Source organism: Oncorhynchus mykiss, chromosome 12 (assembly GCF_057628025.1).
Source record: "Oncorhynchus mykiss isolate SJ-2025 chromosome 12, ASM5762802v1, whole genome shotgun sequence".
Classification (NCBI taxonomy): domain Eukaryota; kingdom Metazoa; phylum Chordata; class Actinopteri; order Salmoniformes; family Salmonidae; genus Oncorhynchus; species Oncorhynchus mykiss.
Window position 1 is genome coordinate 85,656,129 of NC_143033.1, and position 19,428 is coordinate 85,675,556.

The 19,428-nt window shown below is 42.4% G+C and overlaps 2 protein-coding genes across 4 annotated transcripts in view; both read right to left on the reverse strand.

Annotated features, from left to right (window-relative positions):
- The window catches only part of LOC110538641 (mitogen-activated protein kinase kinase kinase 3), a 20,269-nt gene extending 17,901 nt beyond the window's left edge, over positions 1-2,368 (reverse strand). The window contains exon 1 of the mRNA XM_036938792.2: positions 705-2,368. The gene's annotated coding sequence lies outside the window, so the exon portion shown is untranslated. The remainder of the gene's footprint in view (positions 1-704) is intronic.
- Positions 2,369-3,572: 1,204 nt separating this feature from the next.
- On the reverse strand, positions 3,573-18,800 carry LOC110538642 (LIM domain-containing protein 2). 3 transcript variants are annotated; one of them, XM_021625584.3, is made up of 4 exons: positions 18,211-18,800; positions 7,844-7,888; positions 7,372-7,508; positions 3,573-7,294 (listed from the first exon to the last, which is right to left on the reverse strand). In XM_021625584.3, the coding sequence occupies exons 1-4, from the start codon at positions 18,211-18,213 to the stop codon at positions 7,135-7,137; spliced, it is 345 nt and encodes a 114-aa protein (XP_021481259.1). In that variant the 5' UTR covers positions 18,214-18,800; the 3' UTR covers positions 3,573-7,134. The 3 variants fall into 3 exon arrangements, with proteins under 3 accessions (XP_021481259.1, XP_090049966.1, XP_090049967.1); XM_090193841.1 differs by lacking the exon at positions 18,211-18,800 and adding an exon at positions 9,655-14,082 and having other exon boundaries at positions 3,577-7,294; XM_090193840.1 differs by lacking the exon at positions 7,844-7,888 and having other exon boundaries at positions 18,211-18,377.
- Positions 18,801-19,428: the final 628 nt, after the last annotated feature.

Genomic DNA, 19,428 nt, shown 5'->3' on the forward strand with positions numbered 1-19,428 from the left:
TTGAGATATCAGCTGATGTAAGAAGGGCTATATAAATACATTTGATTTGATTTTGATTTGATTTGTACAAAACCAAAAGTAAAAGAAGCAAAAACAAAACAAGAGAATGGGAAGCATAGAAATAGTGCACATAGAACACATCTACCGCTTCTTAGACTTGCTTTCAATGAGAATGACAGATCTATAACTCAGTTTCTCTGTGAATTTGGTTGGGCCACCCAAAAAGTTACATATTGCAGCTTTAATTATAATCCACATAATAATTAATGTTTTCTGTTGCTGCAGGGTAATTTTCCTACTGTAGCAAATTGGCTCAAATTAAGATCCTACATCTGTATCATTCTAAACTCCAGTTCTTGTGGGCCACAGTGTCTGCTGGTTTTCATCATTGCTTTTTAGGTAGTAATTAACTTCAACTTGGGGGACTGTCCAATTGATCAAGTAATGTCATGGAGGAAGGAGAGAAATCCTAGGCTATGAGAATTACAGGTGATGTACAACTAGGCCTTAAGAGGCTTAGGGACACTTAACTATTCATTAATTTGATTTTTTTTTAAAAAATGATGTCACTTTGAGTGGAGCTTATTGAGTGTTGTCCTTTAGCCATATTCAGCATATAAGGGCGTGAGTGTTTCTATAGGTTGGATTCCTTTTGAAAATGTTCTGTGATGTGATGTGTTGAATATGCATGAGCTCTCTCTCACCTGTGCTGTTGCCCTGATGATTAACGTCTGTCTGTAAGATGAGAGCCGTTCCCTCTAGCGGGGGTCCTGGTTCAACTTCTAACTGGGTCGCTCAGGAGAGATGCTGCAGCGTCAGTTTGAACCGTTATCTCCAGAGCATTATCCTCAGCTTTGATCCCCAGTCGTTGTTGTTGATTCACTCGCACAACCACACCGAGATACAGAGGGACGAGGGCGCCATGGTGGGGTTGCCCCCAGGTGCGGGGGCACTAGTGCGCGCGCTGGTCCACGAAAGTTTGTTACGCACTAGCCAGTAAATATCAATTCTAATGAGCAGTAGGCCTAGAAAACACAATGTCGTCACATCGAGATCGTCACTGTACATGCGTATACATTTGGATTCCTCTAAAGCCAAATTAATTTAACAGAAATATAGTCCAAAATCCGTTACATTAGACTGCGCTCAGAAAGTGACCAAAAAGAAAAGCGTCAACTTTCCGTCACCACAAAAACGTTCGACAACTTGCCCATATTTCCAAACTTTATCAAAAAAGAAAAACGTCCGATGGCATTTCATTGTGGAACAAGAAGCCCAATTTACACACTAGAATAGAAAAAACGAACATAGGCCATCATAATTCTCTCAATTCAATAATCAATATTTCCCAGTGACATTTTGTCAGCATGGAACGGGTGAACTAACACAAAAGATGTAACAATAACCGTGTTGCCTTTATGAAATCCATTTGCAACAGTGTAACAGTACACCAAAGGAAAAGGACGAAGCGATTTCCGTGATTTTGATGGCCTCTTTTCCTGCTAAATTTGCAGTTTTTTCCGTTTTGTTCTATGCCCTTTTTCTCTCCTAACTGTATTGTTCCATCTCTATACAGAATAATTATTATTAAACCATAAACTGCAAACAGGCACCAGACGTTTTATAACAAAGAAATCAGGTGAAAAAAAATGTAATTCAACACACAACATGGTGGAGATGGGAGATGAAGATTCAACTACGAAAGCAGGCTATTATTTTCGGAATAATGGTGTAAAATTATAGGAGACGGGTGCAACACATAGTTGACCACACACAATTAATACATTTGCATCGATAACAAGTTATGATTGGATGGTTTTATCGAGAAAATATATTGTGCGCATAACTGAACTTTTACCATCTCGCGATGCCCGATAAGCAGTGGAAGAACTCAACAAAAGTGGAAGAAACTGTGCTTTCTTTGTGCAATAGAAGTGATAAACATGCACCAACTGTTCAGAAGACTTGAGCGAAAGATATTCCATAAATCCAGGTCCTGATGCTCACCGTCATAAAGTAAAATTTATTTTTAATGCAACCAATTTCCTGACAGAAAAAACAATCCGTCACCGGAACCCCTATAGAACGTTTCTGACAAAACGAGAAAAAGGTGTATATTCCCAATGCTTTGTAGGCTTATGATTCAATATTCTGAATGCCGTGGTTGGTCATGGGCAAATGTGCATCATAATAACTCAGATTTGTGTTCCATTTGGGTAAAGCATACAGTAACTAAAACGACTCCGTGCTTTTCTCGGGGGCGCGCTGTTCCTCTGTCGATTTCTTGCTCCTGGTAGCGCGCACAATATTAATGGCGCGCTCAAAACCAGACTTGCGACCATCCACACATACATCGATGACGTAGGCTGCATGAAAAGTAAAGGCCTAGAAATTTCACTTATGCGTTCTCCATCACAAAATAACTTTCTAGACAGAGCGCTGACAAATACCATGAGCAGATACCATTATGAAGACCAAATAACATCCTTATTTAAAATGATATGGCATTTGACTTCAACTTGACTGAACTCATGAACTTCAGTGACATTTGACACATTAAATTCAATCTAACAAATTCAGTCTAACAAATCTGCACCCAGGGCTATAATATAGTTTGTGTAAGTGTAGATTATTCCATAGAAGTATAGGGTCAGCAAGACTTGAATAATACCACAAAAGCAGTACTTTAGTGTTTAATCAATGGTTCAATAGCAAAAACAACATGGCCTATAAAAAGTGAAAGAAACTACAGATTTTCTATTTTAATTTGATTAGTCTGTTCTCTCAGAGAATTTTCCTGTGCGGCAGGAAATGCAAACTTGTATGTATTTAAAATGTCAAACTTAATTTGCACTAACATAACATTTACAGATGTGAAATCTTAATTTGAGCCCGTTTGCCACAGCAGGAACAGAATCCTGCAGCAACAGGAAATGTGAATTATGTGGATTATGGACATTTTTGTAAGGGTTGATACAGATGTAGGATCTTCATTTGATCACCCTGTTGGAGGATACATTTAAAATGTGTAGTGTATTTGAGATTTTAAAAGGATTCTGAAGTTTGTCATTTCCACTATGAAATTTTAGCCTTGATTTTCCCTTATGAAAAATGTAATGTCAAACCAAGGCTGAAATTTCAAAGTGGAAATGACAAACTTCAGAATCCTTTTAAAATCTCAAATACACTATTGGTTTAAAATTTCTCCTCCAAAAGGGTGATCAAATTAAGACCCTATATCAACCCCTACAAAAAAATGTCCACTTATCACCCACTTAATAATAAAAATGTCCTGTTGCTGCAGGACTATTTTCCTGCTGTGAGGGAACTGGTCAAATTAAGATAACACATCTGTACAAGTAGGAGACAATATTGATGCTCTGTTCTGTTTTCTTCAGGCACCTTGAACTAAAACAACTCCTGTTGTCAAGCATCTGAAAGAGTCTATAACAGTATATAAACACACTAGCTCCTATACAATTCATAAAACAGGCCTACTATTTACCCAACAAATGACTAGTATCAAATATGAAATATGCACTGCCTTTACTCATGTAATAAAGACAACCATCTCACTTATCACCAGCATCTTCATTTATTTTTTCAAAAGCATGTAAAAATGTAAACTACTGAAAGAAAATGATCAAACAAAATACATTTGATTGTGTGTAGGTGTGGGTGGGAGGGGGACAAATCACATTTATAATCATGTTCTTCTACAACACAATTTAACTGGAGTAATAATCCAAAAGAAGAAGAGAGGAGAGTAGAGGTGAAAGACGAGTAAGAGCCAAAACGTCCTTTTGCTTGTAAGGCCACCATCCACAGGTTAAGTAAGTTATACAGAATGTTTTTGTTTTTAAATGCATACATTTACATTTTGACAACAGTGACACCTGCATTGAAAAATAAATGTTAAGTCTACATCCAATTTTGCACACAACTACATGACTCGCAGAACACAGACAGTCACACAGCTCTCATAGACCTGAGCCTCCTGGTACCAGTATGGAAAAGTGTACCTACTTTCTTTTTGTTTGTTTCTCTATACAAAGAAAGTTTATTCACAGGATAACGCCATTGTACCTTGGTACTCCTCACACATAAGACGACATGGACACAGTGTTATTTGATATGCTGTTCTTGGTTACAAAGCATTCTGGGTGGTCTCGAGAACCGTTACAAAATGTTAAAAACAAATAGATAACTTTACAACTTGAGGAAATGTACTGGAAAAATGAAAACCATTCAGGAGAGAGTGGAAGATGAGCGGGTACGTAAACTTCTGGCTGAGTGAAGTCACTCATATCCACCACAGGGACTAAGTGGAAAACAAGCAGAAGGATTATTTTCATTCACAGGGGAATAGGCTGGAACAGGGAGAAAGGTATGTGCACTCAAAAACAAAAAAATGTTTTGAAAAAGCATTAAATGTTAGAAATAAATGGCAAAAACTATTGCCTAAGGATTTACTTATCAAAAAGTAACATTTTATTTCCTATTCTGCACAGCATGCTCTAATTAAGCAATGAAGCCCGAGGAGGTTTGGTATATTCCCAACATAGCACAAACTCCCAAGGTGCCTCATTGCTATTATAAACTGGTTACCAATATTATTAGATTAGTAAAAATAAATGATTTGTCATACCAGTGGTATGCGGTCTGATATAACACGGCTTTCAGCCAATCAGCATTCGACCCACCCAGTTTATAATTCACAGTAAACTTTCCATCACAATATACATTGTGTCATTCAAGTGTTGTGGCATTGGATACTTTCCAAATGATGTAATTCAATGGCTTTAGTTTCATTCTAAAGCTAGAATGAAGAAAATAAAAATCTTATCTATTGAGTTTGTTGGCCAAAAATACCTGTAGCACAACCGTTTCATCCCGAGGCCACTCCCACGTCTTAAAAAAATGAGTAAAAGCTATACAGAAGAAATTACTGGGGGCAAACGTGTTTATTGACAATTGTGTGATAAGTAATATCTCAAGCCTTTACTGGGACTGGCTGAACTGACTCAAGCATTTCCGACCTCTCTTCTCCCACCAGGAGGCACTACTCTGAGGTTCAGGGCTCTGTAGGCCTGGGCTTTACTCACTGCATAGGAATTCCCCTGAATATGCCCCAGTTCAAACATTCCCTGTTAGCGCCCACCCCTCACATAGTACTAGGTCCTGGTGCTCAAAATCAGAGATGGCGCAGCAGCGAGACATCCCACTCCCTCATTCTTTCTGGTTACATTAGTCAATAAAGTAGACCAGACCCAGCTGCTATCTATCACATTGGTGTCGATGGGAGATCCACCCTGTTCATCCACCCAATTTTTTTCCCCAATGGTAAACGGCCTGAAGTGAACCATCTTCACAAATCCACCACCTCTGCTCAGAATCACGTGATGCAGTCGAGACAAGAAAGCCATGAGGCATTTATAAAAAAAGAATAAAATATATTTATGTTAGCAGATGTGATGTCACTGGAGAAGCACGATAATATATATATATATTTTTTTTACATTATGTGATTTCACTTGTGGCCTCATCAGGACATCCCAGTCATATGTGAATTTCTGCCACATTCAGAACACTGAATTCTCAGACTTTCGAGCATTCAAGACAACAGGGAACTCAAAAAGAAAAAGTTGATGGGATTTGTTTTAAAAGGTCATCCAACTCATAATTCTGCGTCAGAAACTCTGGCCTCTTTCTAGAGCTGACTTTTCCAATTGGCAGATCACAGACATCAGGATTTTGACATTGTTCCCCTACCAGAGTTCACAGTTGTCTTGAAAGATCCGAAAGTCCCGCTTAGTTTTACACACCAACTTAGCCCAATTTAGTACATGAACAGACAGCTCTGCATAGACAGGAAGCAGCAGGGGATATTAGCGTGACAGTTGTGGTTTCCTGTTAGGCTATGTTCCCTGTCAATCTAACATTGACTTGTCTGGTTAACATGCATGGTCATATGTGCACAGTATAGTGCGATATGTTCACTAAGCACAAGCTATGTACAACACCTATGAGATACTTCTCATATTCAGAATAAAGACGAAAAAGCCTCTACTAGTGAGAGCAACTTATCGCATGACCGTCAAACCCAGCAAATAACAGAGCAAAGAGAGCATTTTAAAACCAGTAAAGTGAGATTAAGAGTCAATGAAGCAGATTCGTTTTAAAAAGTCATCCAGAACACAGGAGGGCAGTACAGACTAAAGGTATGACAGCTAAGACTCATACAGGACAAACATGCAGAACTGAAACCTAGCAGCCATTCAGGTCATAGGAGCAAAAAAACATTTGAACAATAAGACAGAATTCAACTAAATGTACCCAGAGAGAGAACGCGTGACAGTTTTACAGTACCGTGTTTGTTTCTCAGATAAGTGAACCCTGACAAACTCACAAATTGGCTTCCGCCGGTGCTACCGCAACGCAGAGGACTGGCCTTTAAAATTGGTGTTAGATTTAATTGACGATATGGAACTGAAGAGGTCATAAAATAATACAAACTTGCTAATGAACCTAGCTCAGTATGGTTGACCTGAGTATGCTCTACAGCTGAGAGTGAACTCCAGCTTCTCTAACCATTTGTTCACCTGAGCATACGGTCCCTTGCGCCTGTTGCGTCAAAAGGGTGCAAATTTATCCGAAAAATAAACAAGAAAACAATGATATGTAGTCCTGAAAAAGACAGCAGAAACATACCACTGGTTTGTGAAGAAGCAGTTTGGTCACAATCAACAATTTCAAAAGAGCAAATGTAAAATGAAAATGATACTAAAACCAAATGAAAGGAATAAACACCCCACTAAATAAAATGTCGAGCAACAGGGGGCGACCGGCCAGTCATCGTGGGTGTGTGTCTTCCATGTGGAGCGAGAGCACAGGAGCGTTGACTGCACCCCTCATGACACGTTGGTGCTCTTTATGACAAGTTGGAGGTGGAGACGAGGCAGCTTTGGGGATGAGATGGGAAATGCCAGTAGGATACTGCTGACCTGCAAAACAACCAAAATCTAAAACTAAGCCTGACCGTTACCAATTGTGAAAATAAAAGTGGGTTTGCAGGTCAGGAGTGTCCGTATAGCCTTTCCCGTGGGAGAACGGTTGGGACACAGACAGGCGTGGCTACGCAGTCTTAGTTATGTTCTCTCCCTCCTTGGAGGTCCAAAGCTCCTTGTGTTGCTTGCGGCCAAAGCCCTCATCATAGTTGCCTTTGCTCTTGAAGAGCTGCTGGAAGTGCGGCTTGCAGTAGAAATCCCCCGAAAGGGCAGCAAATGTGCCCAGGCTGCAGGGAGGGAGGGGCAGAATATAAACAAAAGAACACAGTTTGATATGGAGTGAGTGAGTGAGTGTGTGTCTCACCTGAGTTTGGTGTTGCAGTGTTTGCAGCAGAAACAGGCCGAGTGGAATATCAGGTTGTTAGCCACCAATCTCTCCATGGGGTAGACGGTCTTCTCACATGACGAGCACACCTCCCTCGGTGTCTTGAAGCTGAAGGACTACGCACATGAACAAAACTCACACCGTTACTACGGCTTCAAACATGTGTTTCAATGGATAAATGAAGCATCATCTCAACTTGCTCAGTTGTCTATAACCAATCTATCGAAATGAGTTGCTGTTGAGAGTATGTGAAAACATATACTGGTATATAAACTGTAGTTCCATTATGGATGACGCTTAAATGACATCTGAGTAAAGGTCAGTAGGGTGAGATACACTGGGCCAGACAGACAGGTAATGGAGAAGGATAGTGATTAAAAGATAATGTCCTACTGGGTAGAAACTGGGACAAAGGAGGGGGGGGGGGGGGTGATAATGGAGGTATATTTACTTTGGAGCGCTGGACAGGTTTATCTTCAGGGGCATTTCTGTTGTCCTGGAATAAAAATGAGTAAACCTCAGTACTTTCCTATTTAGTGTTATTACAACAGAAGTGTAAGCATTCAGGATTTCCCCTGTTATATTGACAATACCATGTCCATAATATCCCTCTCATCTCAGTCGTTTCCCCACTCCTGCTCTCTCCCTCCCAGCAGCTCCATTTGTCAGTGTACTGTACTCCCCAGAGGGCAGGTCAGCTACCTTCTGTCTGGACATGTGAGTAGGTACACTGAACACACAATCATAGGGAAGTACAACCATTTCAAATACTAACCCCAAGCATTACGGACATCCTCTGGATGCTCTCGACTTGCATAGCGGTTTAAGAAAGCAACCAATGCCACTGTTACACTACATCACTAAACTGGAATTCTGATGTACAACTTTGAGTCAATAAAAAACCCATTTGTTCACAAACCTTACAAACAGTTCAGTGTGAGAGCTTGGCCTTAACAGAGCACACCATTCAGGGCTATAAAACTAAAGGCCTTATGTAATGGAGGCCTGTCTCATTTCTCTACTCATTGCTCCAAAGCCCTACACTCTGACACAAACATCCATGAACTTCCTGGTTCAACTTGACTCTACAGAGAGACCCTGAACACTCATTCCTCTCCATGACAACTGCATTATACCGTACACAAACAAGTTACTTTCAACATACACAAACATGAACTCCTAGACCCTACTGTCGACACTGACTCCCTGTCAAAACCCATGAGGGCAGGCTAGGTATCATATTGTCTGCCATATTGCTAACAGATGTTGACCTAGCAGATCATTGTGGAGTGGCTTAGAGTCAGTTTGAAACTGGGTCACAAAAGACCACAGGGCAGACACGGGTCAAGCAATTAGTCAAAGGCGCCTAGGTCTCAGCTGTCACACCTGGCTCCAAACACACCTGGTGAAGAACTATACTTCAAAACTATGTGACCGACAGGCTTCAGCAATTTCTCCACATTAACATCCACACCCTGAAGCTGGACTAGCAGATCAATTAGCAGACAGACAGAAACACGCATTTAGGCAGACGCACTGTAAAGGCTGTGTCCACTTGTGTGCAGGCCAGACTGCTCTCTGGGAAAGTCCACTGCTGACATCTAAACCCTGACTGTTATGGAAGGAGATTGGTGGTAGTAGTCAGGGGGGGCTCATTTGACAGACAACTCTGCGACAGCCCTTTCATGAAGCCCGTGCAACAGAAAGGAGGACATTTAGGCTACATTCACACACATTGAAGGGGAGTGGACACAGAGCACTGATCCACAGGGATATGGGTTGTTTACAACAAATCCAGCTCCTCATTGTGTCTGCTCAATTAGAACGTGTTGGAACGGCCCGAAAAACTAAATTAAACTGAAATAATGTTGAGCCGTAACAAGCGGTTCAGAGTGAAACCCATCAGCCACTGATTCAAATCACGTTGCACTTCACAACTGGCAGCCATTAGGATCAAAGAAGAGCTCCCCAAAAGCCCTTACACATCATCTAGCATGTGCACAGATGATAGTTACCACAGAGACTTTGGGAATACAGTTGGTATTCTATTAAATTGAAATGATCAAATTAGTAATTTTTGCATTGGCGTAACTGTCGCCCATTCACTACTGAACCCTGACGTGAAAATCATGTCAGATATCTTTAAAACTGAATGACTGAGGAAGCTGGGGTGTTGCCTTAGTTTGTGAGAACGGAATGTCTGATGGAGGGACTGCAACTTCCTGTAGATGCAATCACCATCCTGACCATCTTCCTCCTCACCAAGTCTCCTTCATTCTCATATTTGGGTAGGGTACAGGGTGCACTGCATGGCAAACTCACTTCCTGTTGCAACAAGAAAGCTACCATGAGTAACACTCAACAGGAGCTTCATATTTCATAAGATAAATAAACTGCTTCAAAAAGGCAATGGTTTCCTGTTTTAGCACAGCATGCAACATACAGTACCTTACAGAAAGGTTCATCACCAATTCAGGCTGCACAAGATAAAATGAATGAAAACAAGAATAGATACTATGGCAGGCAAGCACACAGTCAGTCCTGGAAGGCTTCTACATGGCTGGTGCCATCTGCCTTCTTTTGCCTTATTTGTACATGAAGACACGCCACTGACTGCCGACCAAAAAATGACGTTGCGGCAGGAAGTAGTGATGACACAGACTTTAAGAGTCCCTGTGGGGAGCCTGCCACAGCTAACCGCCACCCCACTGGGCTTAGAGCACAGGCTGATTACAGCAGATAAGAACTACCACAGGGAATGATCAGTGCAGACCAAACCTCTCCTTAAATGGTGAGAAGGACAATATGAACACTGTGGTGTGCCAACCGTGCACACAACTAAAGGTGGTCGAAAACAGTAGGCTAGATGCAGGCTGCCCATTAGATTAACACATGGTAATTCAATTACAATTGTGTACCCATTTAGATTAGTTTGAAGTTGGAACCACTTACTAAAGTCTCCAGCCAGAGAGAAAAGAGCACTTCACCGATTTTGCTAGATCAGGCACCCACCTTTAGCAACATTAATATTCAGTCTCTTACCGGTCATTTATTCACACTAAGCGGAAGAGACACTGCATCTCTGTTTGAGTTTCAGGTAGGCTACATTTCATGTATGTGAGATTCTTCCATGCAGCCATTTGAAGAGTTGGGCCCTGCTGTGCTGCACCCACAGTCAGAGCAGGTTGAGACTCTCCCTCTCTGATGAGGAGCTCCTAATCTCATTACAATGACAAATCCCATTGACTGTTCCCCTGGAGCTCAGACCACCACAACAATGGCAGGGGGTCTGGGGGTGACTGCACCCTGCCTCGAAGAAAGAGGAGGCCTTCACCAGGGTTGTCTGTTCAGGCCCAGGGAAACCACACTGGGAATAGCTCTTCCCTAATAAAAGTATTGAGGGAAGGGTTCGGAGCGTCAAGTGCTTGCTTGCACAGCTATGCATCGTCTATGAATTCCACTTACAACTTTGAAACGGTCAGCGTTAGAAACCATAAACCAGACCTCAGTCCAATATTTGGGTATGTTTATACAGAGAACTGGCCTAAATCTGCCCCTTTTAGAAAGGTTACAGCTACAGTCAGGAATATTAACAGCCATTGGACATCAATGTTTCCATCTAGAGTAGAGAAGCTAAGGGACTTGGTGCTGGTAAGTTTACTTAAAGCTTTTCACCCCAGGCTGTGACACACACACGGAGCGAGAGATCACCCAGTGTTCTTCAGTGGCCATTAATTTCAGTTAGTCTCTCAGCGCATCTTATTTTTAGACCGCTGACTTGCACCCCTTGATGAGACAGAGGGATGGAAAATAAACAGGAAAAATGCACTACGACTACACCAGCCTGTTAAAGGGCCACCCACTCTGAATGTTATATTCAGAATGGGTGAACGGCGCCATGAAACAAAATGGCAGACGTTATACATCCCTCCCACAACCAATTGTATTTTTTGTTAATTTGTTTGCTTTTTGTTTCGTTTTTTACATTTAAAAAAATATATATTTTGTACATAATGTTCCCACTAGTCTCTTATGACCGAAAATAACTGGACATCAGGACCGCGATCACTCTGCGTGGACAAGCAAAATCCTTTTTCCTTTAATGAGTCTGACAAGCCCGACACAAACAATATACGGCTTTCTCAGGAACAGGCCCAGATCCCCGTGATTAGCGTGAAGAGAAGGCAGAGAAAGTTGGCCAAAGGTCAGATTGCCTTCTGAGAATTTGTAGGCAATTGAATAAACCCACACTTCCATTCTGCTAGCAAACATGCAATCTTTGGAGAATAAAATTGACGAGTTACGCTGAAGATTAAACTACCAACGGGACATTAAAAACTGTAACATCTTATACTTCAGAGTAGTGGCTGAACGACGACACCATCAACATACAGCTGGCTGGTTATACGCTGTACCGGCAGGATAGAACAGCCGCGTCTGGTAAGGCAAGGGGCGGCGGACTATGTATTTTTGTAAATAATAGCTGGTGCATGATATCTAAGGAAGTCTCGAGCTATTGCTTGCCTGAGGTAGAGTATCTCATGATAAGTTGTAGACCACACCATCTACCTAGAGAGTTTCTGTATTTTTCATAGCTGTTTACATACCACCACAGTCAGAGGCTGGCACTAAGACAGTATTGAATGAGTTGTATCCCGTCATAAGCAAAAAAAAAACGTGGGGCTCCTAGTAGCCGGGGACTTTAATGCAGGGAAACTTAAATCAGTCTCACCAAATTTCTATCAGCATGTTAAATGTGCAACCAGAGGGAAAAAAATTCAGAAAGCAGGAAGCACCATGACCAGATCAATAAAAATGTAAAAAGTGGTCAGATGAAGCAGATGCTAAGCTACAGGACTGCTTTGCTAGCACAGACTGTTCCGGGATTCCTCCAATGGCATTGAGGAGTTCACTACGTCAGTCATTGGCTTCATCAATAAGTGCATCAAATGACGTCGTCCCCACAGTGACTGTACGTACCTACACCAACCTGAAGCCAGGGATTACAGGCAACATCCGCACTGAGCTAAAACTGCCACGGTCAAAGAGTGAGACTAACCCATGAAGCTTATATGAAATCCTGCTATGCCCTCCGATGAACCATCAAACAGGCAAAGAGTCAATACAGAACTAAGATTGAATCGTAGTACACCGGCTCTGACGCTCGTCAGATGTGGCAGGGCTTTCAAACCATTACAGTCTACAAAGGGAAGCACAGTCGAGAGCTGCCCAGTGACACGAGCTAAACTACTTTATGCTCGCTGCGAGGCAAATGGCACTGAAACATGCTGTTCCAGAAGACTGTGTGATCATGCTTTCTACAGCTGATGTAAGACCTTTAGACAGGTCAACATTCACAAGGCCGCATGGCCAGACAGATTACCAGGATGTGTACTGTGAGCATGCGCTGACCAACTGGCAAGTGTCTTCACTGACATTTTCAACCTCTCCCTGTCAGAGTCTGTAATACCAACATGTTTTAAGCAGACCACCATAGTGCCTGTGACCAAGAACACAAAGGTAACTTACCTAAATGACTTCTGACCCGTAGCACTCACGTCTGTAGCCATGAAGTGCTTTGAAAGGTTGGTCATGGTTTACAACACCATTATCCCAGAAACCCTAGAACCCACTCCAATTTGCATACCGGCCCAACAGATGGCACAATCTCTATTGCACTCTACACTGCCCTTTTCCACCTGGACAAAAGGAACACCTATGTGAGAATGCTATTCATTGACTACAGCTCAGCGTTCAATACCATAGTGCCCCCAAAGCTCATCAATAAGCTAAGGATCCTGGGACTAAACACCTCCCTTTGCAACTGTATCTTGGACTTCCTGACAGGCCACCCCCAGGTAATAAGGGTAGGTAACAACACACGCTGATCCTCAACACAGGGGCCCCTCAGGGGTGTGTGCTCAGTCCACTTCTGTACTCCCTGTTCACTCATGACGGAGTGGCCAGGCATGACTCCAACACCACCATTAAATTTGCCGATGACACAACAATGGTAAGCCTGATCACTGACAACGACGAGACAGCCTATAGGAAGAAGGTCAGAGACCTGGCCGTGTGGTGCCAGGACAAAAAACCTCTCCCTCAACGTGATCAAGACAAAGGAGATGATTGTGGACTACAGGAAAAGGAGAACCGAGCACACCCCCCCGTTCTCATCGACGGGGATGCAGTTAAGCAGTTCCTTGGTGTCCACATCAACAAACTAACATGGTCCAAGCACACCAAGACAGTCGTGAAGAGGGCACGACAAAGCCTATTCCCCCTCAGAAGACTGAAAAGATTTGGCACGGGTCCTCAAAAGGTTCTACAGCTGCACCAGCGAGAGCATCCTGACTGGTTGCATCACTGCCTGGTGTGGCAACTGCCCGGCCTATGACCACAAGGCACTACAGAGGGTAGTGCGTATGGCCCAGTACATCACCGGGGTGAAGCTTCAGGACCTCGTATACCAGGCGGTGTCAGAAGAAGGCCCAGAAGATGGTCAAAGAGTCCAGCCACCCTAGTCATAGACTGTTCTCTCTGCTACTGCACAGCAAGCGGTACCGGAGCGCCAGGTCTAGGTCCAAGAGGCTTCTAAACAGCTTCTATCCCTAAGTCATTAGACTCTTGAACACCTAATCAAATGGCTACCCATACTATTTGCATTGCCCCCCCTCTCACTATTGTTATTTTACTGCTGCTCTTTAATTACTTGTTCATTATATTTATCACCTGTATTTTTATTTATTTATTATTATTTAAACCACACTGTTGGTTAGGGGCTCGTAAGTAAGCATTTCACTGTAACGTCTCATCTGGTGTATTCGGCGCATGTGACAAATACAATTTGATATTTGTGATTCGAGTGATGTTCTATCGATTCTCTGGGTCATTTCATGTTTTCATACGCATCCGAGTTGATGGCGTTCAAGGCAGAAATCTGTCTGGTATGACGTAGCAGTGATAAAGTCTCACTACACTGGAAGTTAATAGGAATACGACTTTTAGATTACGAAAACATCTATCATACATGTCAGATTTCAAAATTCAGGAGGATGTCTTCTCTCAAATGAGCCATTCGTGCCAATTCATTTTTTTTTACTGGAGACAAAAAGACTCCCAGTCACTCCATGAAGGAGAGCACTCCTTGTCCCAGAATCGGAAGCGTGGCCCATTGACGTAGCATGGACAACTTTTGCACTGTATATCTGTAGTTGTGAATGTCAGTCTCCACTGAGGCACATTGATCTGCAGATTGAACATGGTGAGATTGTAAACTCCTAAATTGATAGTGCAGTATGTTAAGGCGATTTCACAGCTAACTAGCTAGAGATAGATGGTACTGGGGTGTGAAGGGAAAGTCAGCAGACATTTCTGGTCACAGGTGGATCTGAAACAAGGCCACCATGTCCAATGAACAAGCCTCAGATAACAAATAAGTGAGGCAGTAGCGAGGCAGTAAAACCACTAAATTAACAAGTTTCTTTCCAACCTCTGTCAGTTGAAGTCTTTCTTCACTTGCACATGTCAGGGGAGGCCATTTCCTGTGAGGCTGCGGTGAGAGAGGTTGTCCTTACACGACTAGTGACAGAGCGCCTCAATGCCATAATCACGGATGTGAAACCTGTCTAGGGAGGTAACAGCTGACACTGACAAACAGGGGTCAAGATTGTCTAAGGAAAACCTCTGAATAACATCTACTCTCAGCTTTCACACATTCCCACTGGCATAACTGAACATTTTACGGACATCCCCTCTCAAAAAGGTGAACGAGAAATGTTTAGTCTGAGATTTCAACCCACAACCTTTGGCTCAAGGTCAGCTTTTAACAATATTGCACTTTATTGACTTTAGCATGTAGGGACCCAGCGAGAAGCCGCTGATGATGCATTTAATGAAGTCACTCAAAAAACAGCCCTCAGCGTCAAACCTCAGAACTGATACAACCTATCGCACAGAGAAGAGAAAGTTGCGCAACCAAAGCCTGTGGAGGGACAGGAATTCAGGAAGACAGGTCCCATCGCGTTGACCAAAACACATGCAAATCTGAAGTCTACCATTCCATTGGAATTTCACAAAACATGGGAGATTTTACAACTACAGCGCAAGATACCTTCTGCCCCCTTTGCCTGTTGTGTCAGGCTGTGTAACAGCAGAGGCAGGAGACAAAAGCATGAACTTTTAAGCCTACGCATCCCAAGATATGAAAGGTGGGTGGTGTGTGATGCAGTAGGCATTCCTCAGTAAACCAGGTTGCCCACAGTATACACTGCACATGTAGGCACTTTGCTGCTGTCATTCTCACGTGAGGCGAGGTCGCTGTGGAAAATGTTGAATTTTTTACTGGGCAGTGTGCAGTTTGTCCTTGGGTCCTCCCAATGTGACTGCAATTGCTTGGTACTAGGTTGTAAGAACAGCCAATAGGAAGGTTATCTAACCGATGGAAACGTTTAAACGTCTTGTTCAGTGTGCATCTAAAAAAAAAATAGTGTTATTCACAACAAGCAACGATACAATAGAGCAGGGGTAAACAACACAATGAACTGTTAGTGCCATTTAGGAAGTTTGTTTTCAAGAGGCTTCCATGTCACAATAATAAAGACAGGAGCGGAAACGGCTGGGATAAATCCCATAATGCTGTGTGAATGAAGTCTTACATCCCTCCAGGGCATTACAAACAATGATTATTGGATTATTTCTGACATGTTTATTTGCTGACTATGGTTCATTGCTAGTTAAAAATATTTGGGACTTCTACCCAAGAGCGCTACATAATTACTGAATCAAATTAAATGTATCAAAAAACATTAATTTTAAAAATGCAATCTACAAGGGAATGGCATTTGTCATTATGCCATGTCTTAGTTTATCTTATGTCAGGCTATTGTTCAATGATACCCTGCCTCAAAGACCGAGGTATCAAAAACAATGAATAATTTAACTGCGCCATTAGGCTAGCTAAAATGGCCATAACCAACTGGGCAGCTTTGGCTATCTACCTTTACTCATTCATAGTCCTCTTCCATCTAGCACACAACAGCTGGATGCATCTCCCACTCACACCCTCCACTGATCTGCACCTAAAACATACAGCACCTGACCGTTCTCTTTTTGCACTCCCTGTCCAATGACTGTAGTAAGGTGCTGTCATCTACACCATCCCAACAGACCATCTCTGTGACGCCTGTAAAAAGAAAATCTGACACCATGAGGACTTGGCCAGCTATGGAGGAAAGCTCAATGAAGTGCATGTTGAGCTGTTCACTCAAAAAACAAGTGTAAACATTTCCCATAGTTGTATAAAGGAAACATGTGCACTATATGGTTACTTCAATTGGACCTGCAAGTAATGTAATGAACACATTTTACATTGTGACCAAAGCCTCCCCTGGCTGTACAATGGAAATGTTCCAAGCAAACTGCAGGTGCAATTCTCAATGCAGCCTAGGTGTCAATACAAGTAGACAGTCTTGGCACGTTCAACGTAGACAGTGAAACCAGCTTCTATCCGCGCAGAAGACAATCACTCAGAACAAACATCGTCTCGCCACAGAAGCTTGCCCCACAAATCCGCCAGCATTGACGTAAATCTGTCTTCAAACCATGTGTTAATCCTCGGCAAACACTGGGCCAAAATTACAGACAGCACATCTACAGATTCCCAGTTTGTACCCACAAAAGTGGCGGTAAACGAAAATGATCATATGCCAAGGCAGTAATTATAGAGATCGGGGTCTTGATTTGATAGAGCGCTGGTCTGGGAAGACCGCAGATGTGTTCTCCAAGGTCTCAACTTGGAGAACATCATGCGGGAATGGAAGAGAAGACCATTTGAAACAGGTACTTTATCCACTCTGCTAGTGCCGGGCCATGCTGCTACTGTCATGAGCTCGCAGTGAGCCCGATAATTCACAGGGGTGTTACAATATATGATATAATTGATGCATTTCTAGGCTAATACCGTTCACCATGACACAGCGTTGGCTTGCAATGATGCGGTCGGCTCATTGCCTTCCAGTTCTTAACAACCGCCTTGCGCCTACCACACCAGAATCCCTTCCACAGCCCTTTATGTAACAAGGAGAGACGCCAGGTTCTGTGCACCAAATAATGGCTGGCATGATTAGGTAATAACAGTACGTAGACATTAAGATTATCAGCCAGCCAGCGCTTCTGAAGTCAAACTGGGTGATGTATATGATTGGCAGGCGTAAACTTAAATGGTCAAAATAAAAACATGTATACTACTGTTGAGAAAACCAACAAAGGCGATCGACAGTGCACATTTCCTTCAGATTCTACATCAGAGTGATCAAACTAAAGTTAAAGTGCACTTTACCCTAAAACATGACAGACAATGACTTTTTAAAGCTTCACTTGAGGCAAAACATAAAATAAAGCCTCAACCAGTGAGAATAGTGCCCGATATTACGCTAGCTCGCAAGCTAACGTAACCATAAATATGTATCGTTCGAGATAAGCTCATTTTGAGTGAAATGCTGGGTAGCTGCACAATTCCGTACATAATGCCGGATTGATTAATCAGCGTGCAAAAAAAAAGAGATGGCAAGTTGGCACAGTGCAATAAAATAGCGTTACATTGCACGTTTTTGCCCTATTTAAAAACAGAACAGCAGGGTAAACATGAGTCATTCCACCAAAAAACGGAATGGATGGCTAGCAACCTTGGTAGCTAGCGAGTTAGCATCGTGTGGACATCACCTCATCACAAAAGGAGAGGGAGGGGGAAGAGGGTATGCTGTCGCTAGCTAGCCATCTCTGTACAGTAAACGCGAGAAACGGGCGAGAAACACTTACCATCTGTGTACTTTCGTCAACGTTTAAATAGAAAGACAATTTGTTGATCAATAGGCTGTGATCGATTGCTTTCTCATTCGTTTCCCCGATTTCTGCTGTCAGGATTCTTCCTACAGACCCGGCGAGTTACCTCAGCTTGGCTCCCCTGCTCTTGTTTTTCAAGAGTCGTTTTTTTTGTTCTTTATATTAGCAGGATGTTGCACGCTATTGGTTCCAGTCACCCCCCCGACTCTCTCCCCTTCACCCGGCTCTCTCCCCTTCACCCCACCCGTTCTTTTACACCACCTCCCTCTACTTAAACGGTAATTCTTAAGAAAAAGAGATTAAAACAAATATTAACAGTGTAGATCATTCCTAGGTTTAAAATGTAAAAAAATAAACTAACACACATGAATATGCATACATCACAACTAATGTAATCTCTTTTGCTGACAGGGTAAAAAAAAAAGCACCTTTCGACTCTTTAAAAAATATTTTAACAAATCAATAAAAGTAGTTCATGGGGGAAACACCTTTCGACTCATCTACACATAGTCTGACTGCACTGCCACTAATACGTTGTGTGCTGCAGATGACAAAGAACCCAAAGTGCACTGTACATGTAACAGGTCTCAGCACATTTCTGTCTAAAGTCCAGTGACTGAGGTTTATGTCTGGGTAGGTAGGTATGAACCAACCTTTGGCCCAGCATAGAACAAGTTCCACATTTAAGAGGCTGAGAAATCCTGCCGAATTCAAATAATTTGTAACAGCTTGAAGAATAGCACCCTCAACCCTTAATTCCTGCTCAGTTTAACTAACATTCACAGCATAAGTCTGTTATGCCCAGTCTTGCCAACAGTTGGCTTTGTGATGGGAACCTGTGTTTAAATATGACATACATGCAAAAGTTGAACATGATAATAGTAGCGCTTAAAATATAATGAAAGCAATTGGTTGTGTATGGTAATAAAAAAAAAAGACTAAAGAGTTAAGTGTGAAATGGCTGATGTCTTCATTAACTGTTAGGTCCATGTAAGTGCGTTTTGTGTGGAGTCAAGGGTGACCGAGTCCAGTTATTGAAAACAGATGTTGAGAGGCCTTCATCACACTAGAAGTAGAAGGGTGTGTGGGATGGTGTAGTATGGGCTATTCTGTACTGAGAGAAAAGGGTTGGGGTTGTTACTCTTGAGACTGGAAAACACCTACCATCTAGTGGGGGCTTATTGTGATTGCATT